General features: G+C 59.0%; 1 protein-coding gene across 1 annotated transcript; it reads right to left on the reverse strand.

The window, feature by feature from the left end:
* Positions 1-7,430: 7,430 nt before the first annotated feature.
* IRX4 (iroquois homeobox 4) lies at positions 7,431-12,027 on the reverse strand. The gene is made up of 5 exons (XM_008161809.3): positions 11,983-12,027; positions 11,240-11,491; positions 10,311-10,438; positions 9,209-9,537; positions 7,431-8,709 (listed from the first exon to the last, which is right to left on the reverse strand). The coding sequence occupies exons 1-5, from the start codon at positions 12,025-12,027 to the stop codon at positions 7,883-7,885; spliced, it is 1,581 nt and encodes a 526-aa protein (XP_008160031.2). The 3' UTR covers positions 7,431-7,882.
* Between the last annotated feature and the right edge of the window lie 1,000 nt (positions 12,028-13,027).

Genomic DNA, 13,027 nt, shown 5'->3' on the forward strand with positions numbered 1-13,027 from the left:
TAATCACATAAGGAAGCTCATTCCACATTTCTGTCCTGGAGGTTCTAGTCCCTGGGATGAGCAGCTGTGATGATTATTACGTGACCACAGGACATAACTGAGGAATTTGCACTTACCCAGAAGTGGGAGAAGCTGGGGTCACAGGACCAGGGAAATGGTCCAGGGATGTCAGCCTGAGGTCCTGGAGCAGCAGGGGAAAGCCCTGGGCACGGATGCTTGTGGACCCCTGTGGTTTTGTTTTCTCAAGGTGTCCTGCAGCCTGCTGGCTCTTTCCCTTTGTCTTCTAAAAGGGGAGGTGTCCTCTGTTTCTGCTTTCCCAACTTCTTGGAGCCCCTGTGATGACACAGTAGCCTGGGCCCTTCAGGGGACTATGGCAAGTGGTGTGAAGGCCCACATGGTGGCTCAGCACTCGGTCTGAGGCCCTTACTTCCTTTGTTCCATTTCTCTTGGAGCACATGCATGGCAGACATCTCCAGAGGTAACCACAGCACTGTCTGTGGTTTGCATGAAGCATTGTCTGGACAAGGATCTGTTGTCCCAAAGGTCCTAACACCTGATGAGGCCTTACTCCCCGCCCCGCCTGAGTAACTCGGAGACGGTGGCTGTTGCTCAGCCGTGAGCATAGGGTGGACCCCTCATCATGGTCCCACTGCCCGTGCTCCCTTCCTTTATGCCTTTGCCTCGTTAAATATAAGGTCCCAAGGAGGGTGATAGCTGATGCTGTGGACTATTGGTGTCACTTTACAGTAAGGACATTGATTACGTCCCTTTTCAGAGCACTTGTGATCAAAGGGAGACACTGGAACCCAAGAGGGGAGGAGAAAAATGTAGGTTCATGAACCAGTCCTGGGTGTTGGAACTGCAGGTGGTCAGTGCGGGCAGCGGGAGGCCGGGAGAGGTCAGGGAGAGCAGTGGGGACCACGCTTCTTCCATATCTACATGTATTCCCTACATTTAAATGACAACTTGCCTTTATTTTTAAGTATCGATTTCTTTGTATCTCATGCCTTCACAAAGGAATATGATCTCAGCATCCTGCAATCCATTCATTCACTGCCCACCCAGATTCACCAGAAGCCACCAGCAGGTCAGGGTCCTGGTGGGTAAGAGTGGGGATGTTGATGCAGTGAAAGATGCAGACACAGACCCACAGTCTGGGAATTTTTCTGTGATTCAGGCTTTGGGAAGCCAAACTCTGTTTTAAAGACAAGGACAGCATTTTGAACTGAACTTAATGGCTAGTAGGATGCATCAGGAAAGAAGAGAATGTGCCTCTCCTTCAGTCTCCTTAGTTCATAGATTTCCTCAAGGAGGCATGTCTATATCGAAGGTATTCAAAACAGGGCGGTTACATTAAATGAGGGAAGAAAATGTTAAATGTCAAAGATAATAACTTATTTTGTACACGAAACCAGAAGAATAAAATGAATGCTCTCTGATTGCCAGAAGCAGGTGAAGGAAAACACAAGAGTGTAGTTTGTGTCATTAGAGAGAAGAGGAGGGGGCTCTTTGGAATGGAGGGCATGAGTCAGAAGGTGGCCCTGCCCTCCCAGCCTCCACCCCGTGACTGTGTGACTGCGTGACTGTGTGACTGCTGTCCCCCCTGGCAGCCTGATGTTGGCGGGACAACAGAAACAGGTGAAACATTATAAATGTGCTGATAACCCCCAATCAGCCTCGTCTGCCCGAAGCACTGGGTGAAGGAACAGGTTAGGAATGAAACCAGATAAGAGCAGAAAAATGGGCTGGGGGTGGGGGTGGCCGGCCTCGTGTGGAGCAGCATGAATGCCTGAGCCAGGGCTGTGGTCCCTTCGGTAGAGTGCAACCTTGCAGGGCGGTGATACAGTCCACGCAGACCCTGCCTGTCTGCAGCACACACATCTGTGGGTGCTTCCCCAGGGCTCAGCTCCCAAGTCCTCCCACAGTGGACGTTCTAAGCTAGAATACTATTGAGAAAACAAAGGCAAGAGCAGGAGCGTGAGTACTTAACATGGTCTTTACCTTTCCAATCCTCACCCCTCTGCAGAGCCGAGCAGGATGAAGTTAGAGCTGCAGGCGCCCCCTGCCCCCCTCCCTCCCCGCCAGATCTCCACAGTGCACCTGGGCATGGCCACACTCACCGTTTAACTCCCCCCAACCTTCAGGCACCTTCACCCTGCCCCAGGGCGCCAGCTCTGCAGATGGCTGGTGGGCTGTCCTGAGGGTAAGAGGGAAGGAGAAAACAGTGGCCAGGCTACCAATTTCCTCCAGGGCCCCGGTTGCTTTCCTGAGTCCTATGGGCCCAGAGTGGGCACATGTAGCTCCTCTTCCCACCCCCCTTGCTGTCAATGCAGAGCCCCTTCCTGAAGGCCATTTCTCCCTGGTGGCCTGACACCTGTCCCTGGAGCAATCCCCAGGCACCGCCCCAGGAATACCTGCACGTTCAACTGAGTTTTCACTAGGCAAATGCCCGGCAGGAAGGACCAGGTGTGGACTCTAATTTTGAAGTTTTCCCCATCCTTGATGTCCCCTCTTCCCCTTCTTGGCCACATGGTCACAGAGATGGGGCCATAGCAGAAAGGAAGCAGCCGCTAGAGGCCCACAGACCATTAGAAGCAGAGGTGAGCCCGCTGCCACCCGCCGTGGACTCTCATGACCCAGAGATGCAGGTGACAACATGTGCGTGCACTGGAGCCAACCACCCCGCCACAGAAGGTCTGTCCCCAGTGCTGGGACAGCCCTCTGCCTGGAGGCCCTGAAGGCCACCATCACATGAACAGCGTACCCACCTACTTGTGTGACTTAAATTATTCCCTTGCCCCAGGCGAGTGCTGTTGCAAACCTGGAGTTTGTGTTCAGGCTGATTATTGTGAATTTGCACTAATGTTCCATGAAGAAAATGTCTTTATCATTAATGCATTAATTAAGGTCCCATTTGCAGTCTGATTGTGAATGGGAGTCACCTGTGTGAGGGATGGGCCCTGTTCCCTGCTGGTGAGGCCTCCATGAGCGCGCAAAGGCTCAGGGTGGCACAAAGCAGGGAAATCTGTCATCTGTTCTCTGATTCCAGGTCGGGTGGGGTCACAGGGGTCACACTTGGACACTCTTAGGCTGGAGTGTTGGCATGGGGTTCCAGGGCCAGGTGGGGTCTGGAGGGCATCTCTCTCACCCCAGGCTTACCTGTTCAGTACATTGTCATTAGGTGCACGTGAGGGCTCATTCGAGCATGGCCCAGCCCACAGACCCGCCCGGGCAGGGGCTGCCTCACTGGGTCTCACCCGGTACACTGGGCAGTGCTCCACTGCCTCCTCTTCCCCTCCTGCCCCTGCTCAATCACCCCACACCACTTAGAGGATGAGCTCCCACTCTGAGGGCGGCAGTAAGGGCTCCTTCTGCATCCTTCCCCCAGACAAAACCCTCTTTGGGCAGGGGGCCTCTCTGTCCCTAGACTTCTGACAATCCTCCTGCCTTCACCCCAAGAGTCAAGGTTCTTTTGGGAAAGTGCATACTTTTTTTCAGAAGTATTTCTCATAAAGAAGGTGGTCTCCATCTTACCCTCCACTAGATTTCACTTCCCTTCTGCTCCCCTCCTCCCTGCTGGCCTCCTCTCCCCTCCCAGTCTTTGCCTCTCCTCTCCTATTCCCTCCCCCTCCTCCCTTCTTCTCCTCTCCCATTCCTCTCTCTCTTCTCCCCCACTTCTCCCCCCAGGGTCCCATCGTTCCTGTGCCTTCCAATAGGACCTAGACTGGGGACACACTGCAAGGTCCTTGCTCTTCCTTCCTGGCTGTGCTGCCTTCCCTGGATGTGAGCTGGATAAGGGCTTTCTGGCTTCTTCCACTCAGTGGTACCAGCGGGAATAAATGCTGTGGCCACTGTCACCTTAAGGGAGGGGACAGGGTGAAAGGGAGCGGGCTCACCCCAATGAAGGGCTTCCATAGAGCTGCAGGGAGGAGAAGGCATCTTTCTGGAATGTTGGTAGAGAAGACAGCACTGGGCTGGCGGGGAAGGAAGGGAAAAGTGGGGAATACTTCCGCCTCCATGGTGTCAGCCCTGCAGCCTGGGCACCCGCACCCCACTAGAGGGACTGCCTCCCAGCACCTAGGCACAGAAGACAGGGTTTGGTCAGCTAGCCGCCTGTCAGAGGGGCCAGGCTCAGTTTCCCTTAAGGAGACAGGTTGCTCATTGCAACAGGTGACCGTGGGTGGGAAGGAATGGAACACTGAGAGAGCTTGTTGCTTCTCTCCAGCTATTCTCTTTATTGGTTGTGGGGTGGGAGTGAAATAGAGAAAGAGGGGAGAGAGAGGGAGAGAGAGAGAGAGAGAGAGAGAGAGAGAGAGAGAGAGACCAACCAGGCTGTTTGCAGTGGCTCTTGGCAGGCAGGCATGCCCAGGGTAAAGTAGGTGGCATAAATCGCGTGCACAGTCTCAGCAGACGACCACTTTAAGTCTTAATTGGTTGCCTTTTAAATATCACTTAAGGGCCTTCTCTCTCTCTCTCTCTCTCTCTCTCTCTCTCTCTCTCTCTCTCTCTCTCGTTAAGAAGGTGTTGTGTCAAATTCTATTACCTTGCTTGCCGTCTCTTCCTTAAGCTAAAAAAAAAAAAAAAAAGGAGAAAGGAAAGGAAGGAAAAAATGGAACCATCAACAGCAGTTTGAGGGTCGATAAAGCTTTTAGATTTGGAGGTTTCCGGGAGCCCATTTCCCGCGGCTAAGAGTTGTTAATGGAGCTTAAGGAATTATCTTAGACCCGCGCCCGCGCCCGCCGTATATTTCCCGCGCCTGTTCCCCTGTCGGCTGCGGATCTGCTGCTGTCAGACTCGCTTAATGAAAAGTAACGCGCCGCTGATTGCAGTTTTATTTGGGCTCTATGTAAAGAGCGCCGTTAATTTAGCACCCTCCTCGGCGTGTTTGAATTCGCCACGCCTGAGTGGCTGAGCGCCGGTCCCGGCTCCTTCCCTGACAGCCGCCGGGGGAGTGACGTGGGGGCTCTCCCGGGGACAGCGACCTTTCTCCGCAGCGTCAGCCCCTACGCCCCTACGCCCCGCCCCACCTCCGCGGGGCCTTCCGACTCGCCCCCACCACCCCCTGCCGCGAAGAAGGGCCAGAGGGCGGGTAAGGTGCACAAAGCGAGTGTGCCCCCAAAGGTCGAGGTGTGGGGCGAAGGGACAGAGCCAGCTTCGGGCGTCCTTTGGGGTGCGTTGCCCTGGGATGTGGCTGAATCCCACCTCCCCACCTGATGTCTTTATTTCACACAAATTTGTCCTTTAATGAAATAAACCGCTTTCGGGCAGTCAGTTCCCCCGAGGACTGGGTGCTCCTGCAGCGAGGGATCACCCTGGCCTGTGTCTGGGACGGACAGGGTCCGAGCAGCCGCGGTGCTGGGGCCTGAGGTGCTGGGGCCACAGGCCGGGGCGGGAGGGGAAAGACGGGAACCAGGCCCGCGGGGCCGCGCTCACCGACTGGCGCCGCCTGCCCGCCCCTGGAGTCCCGCTTCCCCTGCAGCCGGCAGCCCGCAACCAGGCCAGGCGGGCCCACCCAGCGAAGTCCGCACCCGCACCCGCACCCGCACCCGCGGCCCGGGCTCACGGCGCCGCCCACGTCCTCAAAGCCTTGTTTTCGCTGAAAATGCCCGGCTTTGTCTCAGGCTGGAGTGGGGGCGCTTGGGCAGCGCATTAAAATTCCTGGCGCCCCAGCCTCGGCCTCAGTGTCTCCCCGGAGACTCCACTTTCGCTATTACTGTCAAGTACCCTTGACTCTTTATTTTTGCCCTTTTATCTATTACAACTAATTCGAGTTCTTTTGCCCTTTTCAGTCTCAGACGTGGCTTTCCGCAAAGCCTCCCCCTGCCAGCGGGCTCTCGGAGCGCCGAGCCTTTAGAAATTGAGGGGTTTACTGTCAAAATGAAAATTTCACTTCAAATTATCTTGGCTGATGCTCGCTCGCCAGGCCGGGGGCTCCCGCCGCAGCCTTTTGACAGGCACATCAGCGGCGAGCTTCCGAATCTCGATAATATCATCCAAGAGAGCGAAAGTCAATACGGTGACAGCGCGCGGGCGGATACAATCCAATTACCGCGCGCGGCCCGGGCAGCCTCGGCGCGGGGCCAGTCCCTCCGCAGGGCACGGGGACAGCTCTCTCTGCTCAAGGTCTGGGCTTCAAGGTCCCACCGCTTAGAGTTGGGGCTCTGGCCGAGGTCCGGCCATCCGGGTCTCCACTACTCAGGGTGCCCCATAGCCCAGGTTACCGGCTTCTGGCCGCGCGGTTCCCTCTCTCGGGTGCGTAAACTCTCCCCAAGATCGGATCCCACCAGCCAATCGGGCCTGCTTTTGGGCGCCCCGGGCCCGAGAGCCCAGGCCTCGCGTGTCCCTCGAAAACTGCCCTCCGGCCCCCCAGAGCGGACCCGCCCCTCCAGTTGGTGTCTCCGCGTCTGTCAATCTGCCCGCGTCCCGGGCAAGGGCCGCCATTCCTCATCGCTGCACCTAAGAGCCACCCCACCTTTGCCGGCTCGCTGGCCTGTGGATCCGTCCTTCCTCGGATACCCCGCACTGGTGGAATGAGGCCCAGCAGGGCCTTAGGCAGAGGGCTTTCGGGCGAGAGGCCAGACCCTACGCCAGTGAGCAGTGCACTGGCACGCCGCCCTCCAGGGCCCTGGTGCAGGGTCAGGCGCCTGCGGGATGGGGGTGGGGGGGGGGACCCCGTTTCTGAGGGAAGCTGGACCCTTCCGGAGGCGGGGCAAGGCCCGCATCCTCCTACCCCAAATGGTTCTTTGGGTTTTGTCCCTAATCCTTACTTAGCCCAGCGTCGGGTCTGAGGTCTACAGAGCACTTCCCGGTCCGGGAGCCAAAGCTCGCGGCGGGGGATCTCTGCCTGCGAGGCACCGGGTCCCAGAAGACAGAGGAGGCGGGGTTAGGAGCCAGGTGGGGCCCTGGAAGGCCGCACACTCCCGCACAGCACGATCCAAGGGCCGACTTCCTAGGAAAGGTGTCAAGGTTGTGATGTTTCTGTCCCTCCCGCACCAGGGCACAGTCCCAGGGAGTTTAGAAATGTAACAGCTATTCAAGTTAATCTAGCCAAAGTAACGCCCACCCACTCAACATTCAGGAGCTTGGTGATGGGGGTGGGGGGGTGGGAAGAGTTTAAAAGTTTTGGGTCTCTATCATTTCATATACTTCTATTTTTTTTTTTTTAAATAGCTTTACCAAACCCTGTCTTAGGCTCTGCAAGCAACTTCCTGGGGTCTCTGGGTCAGTACTCTCCCTGACTCCTCCCCTTGGCGATCAGCACCTGTCCAGCAACAAGTTCTCAAATCTCTATCTGGGCACTGTGTTCATTTTGCAATGCAAACATCACCACTCGGTTTTATTGGTTTTGTTATATCAGCCTCTGAAGCAGGCAATTACTGGTGTGGACATACATTTAAAAAACATAATTTTATCAAGTTAAGAGTGTGCAATAGTGTAAATTCGGGGAAGTGTTTCGGGTGAGAATTATGTGCTGAGGATGAAAGCAGAAGGTCAACAGGCTGAGGGGTCCTCAGGCAGGGCACCGGCATGCCTCACACCCAGAAGACAGCAACACAAACAAAGCCTCGGAACTAAACCGGCTTCTCCATGTAAACTTTTGGACGTAAACTTTATGCTTCAGGGTGGCTGCTTTCTGCTCTGGGTGCAGCCCCATCCCACCGATCCCCAGCCCCCGAGTTTGGGAATGGCCAGGGTGGTCGGTGGACCTGGCGCGACAGATCTTGGGGTTTGTCCATGGTTCCTGGAGACAGAGTTCAGATCCTCCCTCCAGGGTGGGTGGGCGGCCTGAGCATCGCTGCGCTCTCGCCTAGCTTTGGAAACTTGTTAGAAAAAGAGTCTTTGACGTGCGAGCTTCCCTCTTGTGCCCTGCGGTCCCGCGGAGTTAAGCGCAGAAGGGCTTCCCACCAGCTTTGGGCAGGGCCAGCAGCTCCTTGGTGGCGCCCGCCACAGGGGAATCCTGGGGGGCGGCAGGAGGGAAGGTGCGGGCCAGGGGTGACGTCAGCACGTTGGCGCCGGCCCCTAGCGAGCGGCCCAGGGGCCCCGGGTCTAGGAGGGCACCCTTGGCGGTGGCCCAAGCCTGGTTCAAAGTGCTGTGCCTGAGGATGGGGTCGTGGAAGACTCCATCCACCCAGTTTCTGAGACTGGTTACCGGGGAGTCCTGGTGCCTGTCCAGGGCGCCGGCCGGGGACGGGGCTGCAGGTGAGGACAAGGGGGGCGCTAGAGAGACGGCCGCAGGGGCGGCGGGCCCTTGGCGCTTGAGCATGCACGAGGGAAACTCAGTCTGACTCAGGTTGGTGGCGGCGGCTGCAGTAGCCGTGTGCGCCAGGGACCAGATGCGCGGTTTGACCTCCAGGCCCGCAGTTGCCCCCGCCGGCACAAAGCCCAGCTTGGCCTCGAAGGCCTGCGGGCCGCCGCCGGCACCCGGTTGCTGTTCCGGCCCCGCCACCACACTCTGGAGGCAGCTCCGGGCCCTCTCCAGGTCCTGGTCCAGGGCGGACCCGCCATCGGTGGCTAGGGGCATCCGGTGGGTGCCCGAGGCCTCCTTCCCAGGGGCACTGGGGCGGTCAGGCGTGGCGGGGATGCGTTCCAGGCCACCTTCCAGGGGCGGGAAGGGCGGTTTCAACTCGCACTCCTGGGGCTCCGCCTCCAGCGGGTCGAAGTCCTCCAAGTCGCTGAGCTCAAGATCCTTCTCCTCTTTGCCGAGGGGCTCTGCCCAGAAGAGAAAGAGTAGTCAGTAGAGGGAGAGAGGATGGTGGGTTAATCAGGCTCCCATCTCCTTCTCCTCCCTAACTCCGTGCCCATGTTTGTGGGGCCTGGCCCTGGGGCTAGGAAAAGCAGCTAGGCCTTATTTCCTACTTCTCTTCTCCTCCAGACCCCAAACAGGCAACACCTGTGACTGTATTTCAGCCTCAAGGCAATGGTGGAGGGGTGTCTAATGATTTAAATGTAATGTTGGATTTCTTCAAACATACTCCTGTCTCACCACCACAGCCTGCAACACGCGCACGTGTGCGTGTGTGCTTGCACACACACACACACATACACATTGGGCCCTACTTGGGTCAGTTCATTCATTTGCTGCCCAGGCACCCCTCCCCACTCCTCCACCCCCACCTCCCCAGGGGCTCCATGCCTTTAGCTGTCTTAGAACCCACAGAGAAGGCCCAGAGAGTCCCCCACTCCCCCAGCATCACCAGCTTCTACCCACCTTCACTCTTAGTGCTCTTGAGGGGCTCCTCCCGGGGGTCCTCTTCTCCCCCCTCTTCCTCCTCGCCCTCCCCATAGGGCCGTTTCTCATCCGTGCACTTGTTCCTGGGTGGCCATGTCATCTTGTTCTCCTTCTTGAGGCGCCGGCGCGCGTTGGCGAACCACGTGGAGACCTGCGTGAGGGTCATCTTGGTGATGATGGCCAGCATGATCTTCTCGCCCTTGGTGGGGTAGGGGTTTTTGCGGTGCTCCTGCAGCCAGGCCTTGAGCGTGCTGGTGGTCTCCCGCGTGGCGTTCTTGCGCCGTGTGCCGCTGTCCATGGTGCCGTACCTGGAGACAAGGGGCGCAATGGGGCGTCAGGAGGCTTTCAGTCCTAGTCCAGGGTGTGTGTTTATGGTGGTAAGACCTGGGTTGCACCCACGTCCTGACCTGCGCCGCTGCCTGCGGGGGGGCTGCTGTTTTGGGCCAAAGTGCAAAGAGAATGTTTATATTTGATTAAACTCACATGGAGCCTGGGCTCCTTCCTGAGCCAGGGAAGTGGCGAACAAGGCATACCCAGGTGTCTGTCGCTACTCATATATATCTTCAACCAGACTATGTAATGCCCACGGGCAGAACTGGTCTTCAGCACCCCTGGGGAGAATGCATCTGCATGACCTTTCTGCATACATAATTGTCTCCCCTGGAAAGATGGGCGTATTGTCTGCTAGTAGGAGAGGACTTGCCCCCTCAGGTTCCCACCTAGGGGCGGTGGGTTGGGTTGCACTTCTTGGGGCAAAGGGAGGCATCCCAGGCCTGGGCAGCAAGATGAGACTTCCCCAAACCACAGCGCAGCGAGGACTTTGGGAGTCTAGACAGCTTGGGGAGCGGGGTGGCAGGCGGGAGACTGGAGACTCTTTCAATCCTGGCCAGACGGGCTGGGGCTCGCCAGGTGGCGGGTTGGGACCAAGGCCTGGTCAGCTCAGTAAGACCTAAGAGAGGAATGCTGCTGGTCTGGCCTCCCCACCTTTCAGAGAGGCCCTGCGATGCTTGGGGTGGGGGTGGGTGTGATGGCTGATTGGAGCGCCAGGGCCCGGGTAGGGTGAAGAGGGTCAGCCCCTCACCTGTCATAAGCGTACTGGCCCAGCGCCGGCTCGTAGGGGTAGTAGGCGGCGGCGGCTGCGGCGGCAGCGGCGGCGGGCGCGAGGCCCGCATGCGCAGATCCTGGCGCGTCCTTGGAGTCGAAGCTGTTCTGTGGGAGCCCAGCAGCCTAGGGTCGCGGCTTCCTTCCCGGACGCCACCCATTTCGAGCTCCTCCCCTAGGCCCCTGGCTCCGGCAAGCTTCGCTCCCTTCCCCAGACTGTCCCTAGGGTCTAGGCAGCGATGAGAAGACTGCTGGGGGGCGGGGGGGGTGTTGTTGTTGGAGGGACTAGGGAATAGGTGCAGAGGAACTGGAGACAGGAGGGTGAGACTGCAGGGAGGAGGTGGGGAGAAGGGTGGGGGCAGCAGGAGAGAGGAGGGTGAGGGAGGGGCGGGAAATACAGAGGGAGGAAAAGGAGGAGAGAAATGGAGAGGAGCCCAGGGGACTGGGAGAGGTGCCAGGGAAGGAGGGGAAGGGAGGTGTGAGTGTGTGTGTATTGGGGCGGGGGAGGGGGGGGGCGCTTGGAGGAAAGGAGAGGTAGAGGGAGGCCAGGAGGAGTGAGGGGGTGGGGGAGCTGTGGAGGGAGGAAAGCAGCGGGAGGGGGAGGGGAGAGCCCGCTCCCACAGAACCAGACATCGCATCAGAACTTAATAGTGATCCGTGAACAATCAGTACATTACATACAGCGGCCCACCTGCCTGGTCGCCCCAACCGGGGGGTGAAGTGGGGGCGGAGCTGGTGATGTTCCCAGGGACCGGGCCTGGAGGCGCTTCTCCCACCCCCTACAGCCCGGGGCCTGGGGCCTCGCGCCCCTTCCTCCCGAGTTGGGAAAGTGAGGTTGGCAAATCAAATCGAGGGGTAGGGGGCGTGACGTGGCGGGGAAGGCTGGAGATACACCCTCTCCGCCCTTACCAGCGAGTAGAAGGCAGAGGCCTCGGATCCGTAGGTCACGTAGTTGCCATAGCCCTGCGAGCCGCCGTAGGGGCCCCCATAGACGCCCAGCGCTGCGGCCGAGTTGAGCTCATGGCGCGCGGTTGCCAGCAGCCGGCTCTCATAGACCGGGCAGTACACGGGTGCCTGCGCCGAGGCGGCAGGCCCGGAGTCGGCCAGCGTGCGGCCACCTGATTCGCAGCACGTGCTCAGGGAGTTGGGGGTCATCAGGAACTGGGGGAGAGAGGGACCGCAGGGAAGGGTGGGCCACCAGGTGCAAGGCTGGGGCCCTGGGTCTCCATCCGCCCCGCCCCGCCCAGAAGGCCTTGCCCATGTCCTCTGGTTCTATAGGGTCCACGCCAGAACGAAAGCCCCTTCCCGCGAGGAGCCTGCGCACCCCAGTCCCCGTCCAGCCACGTGGGTCCCAGCCAATCCTGCCCAGGGGGTTCCAAGGCCCGGCACGCCCTCGTGTGCCACTTCTCTACTGGGTGCCTTGGGTGCCCTAAGGTGCAGCCTCAGAACCGGGGGAGGGGGGGTCGGCGGGGGGTGAAGGTCAAATTAAGCGGGAACTGGGGCCCCCACCCGTTGGCATGTCTCAGTACCCCTGCTCTCCCCGGGGCTGGGCACTAAGGGCACGTGGCACAGGCCCTGCTCACTGGGAAGCGACATTCGATCGCTGGACTGCCAGCCAGCCAGTGTTTCTAGCCTCGCGGGGGCCTCCTTACCTGGGGCGCCGAGGAGTAGGGGTAACCAAACTGCGGGTAGGACATGGTGAGCGCGGCCCGGGGCCGGCAGGTGGGCTGGCGGGGTCCTGCGCGGGGACCGGGGCGGTGCGGCCACTGCTCCCCGGCCGCCGGCTCCTAGGCGCTGGGGGCGAAGCAGGAGAGCCGGTTAGTTCATCCACACGCTCCGCAAACTTTTCTAACCCGGCTGGAGAGTGAGCCGCGGCGGCAGCCTCGATCCTTTTAGCTTCGCAATCCAGAGCCTCGAGGGGACTTTGGGACCGACTGGCCTCGCAGCGGCGACACAAATACATATTTTGCAAAAAGGAAAAAAAAAAAACACCAAACAACCAGTCTCGCGAACCCGTCAAGTCAGATGTGCGCGGCTTTAAGCGGCGGAGGCTCTGACGTCAGCCCACTCCGCAAGCCGGCCTGGCCGCAGACCCGCGGGTCACTGGGCCGCGGCACGGCCGGGCGGGGCACGCGGAGGGGCCAACACGCTTTAGCAAATGAATTTCATCCGAGGAGTCGACATCAACGCGAAGAACAGCGTTTCTCCTTAGTCACCGAGGACGGGAGGCACTTTTAATTAGAAATTAATTAATGAGCAGCTGCTCCTCCCCGCACCACTGTAATCATTAGTCTCAATTACAAATGAGACGTATGAGGGACACACGAGTGAGTCTTCATGAAGATGTAATCAACAGTTAAAATGAGCCCCGCGCGGGCGCAGGCGGTCGCCTGGCCTCGGCTCTCCGCGCCCCTCCAGGTGGACAGCCGGCAGCTCCGCGGGCCGGGCGTGCAGCGGCGGCGCGGGCCCGACTATTGTTAACCGGGAGTCCGCCACTTGGCTCCCACCAGTTCGAACCCCACTCCGGGATGGAGTTCCAGAATCAGATGTGACTGCAATAGTGTCCGCATCTGGAGGTCAAAATGCCCTCTGGTGTGTGGGGCCTGGGGCCTTCCCCAGAGTCCGCCACTCCAGGGCTGGGGCCCGAGGGCTGCGGGCTTGCCACCCTGCGCCGCTGAGTCCCTAGGGAACGCCCCC

This window comes from Eptesicus fuscus, chromosome 4 (genome assembly GCF_027574615.1).
Source record: "Eptesicus fuscus isolate TK198812 chromosome 4, DD_ASM_mEF_20220401, whole genome shotgun sequence".
In the NCBI taxonomy this organism is placed as follows: domain Eukaryota; kingdom Metazoa; phylum Chordata; class Mammalia; order Chiroptera; family Vespertilionidae; genus Eptesicus; species Eptesicus fuscus.

What these genes read in the sequence shown, in the direction of transcription:
- IRX4 (XM_008161809.3), bottom strand. Translation starts at nt 12,027, where the DNA reads ATGTCCTACCCGCAGTTTGGTTACCCCTACTCCTCGGCGCCCCAG. An exon ending in CCTCTGCCTTCTACTCGCTG is followed by an intron (nt 10,439 to 11,239) that starts GTAAGGGCGGAG and finishes GGGCTCCCACAG; the next exon opens with AACAGCTTCGACTCCAAGGA. An exon ending in CAAGAGCACTAAGAGTGAAG is followed by an intron (nt 8,710 to 9,208) that starts GTGGGTAGAAGC and finishes TCTTCTGGGCAG; the next exon opens with AGCCCCTCGGCAAAGAGGAG.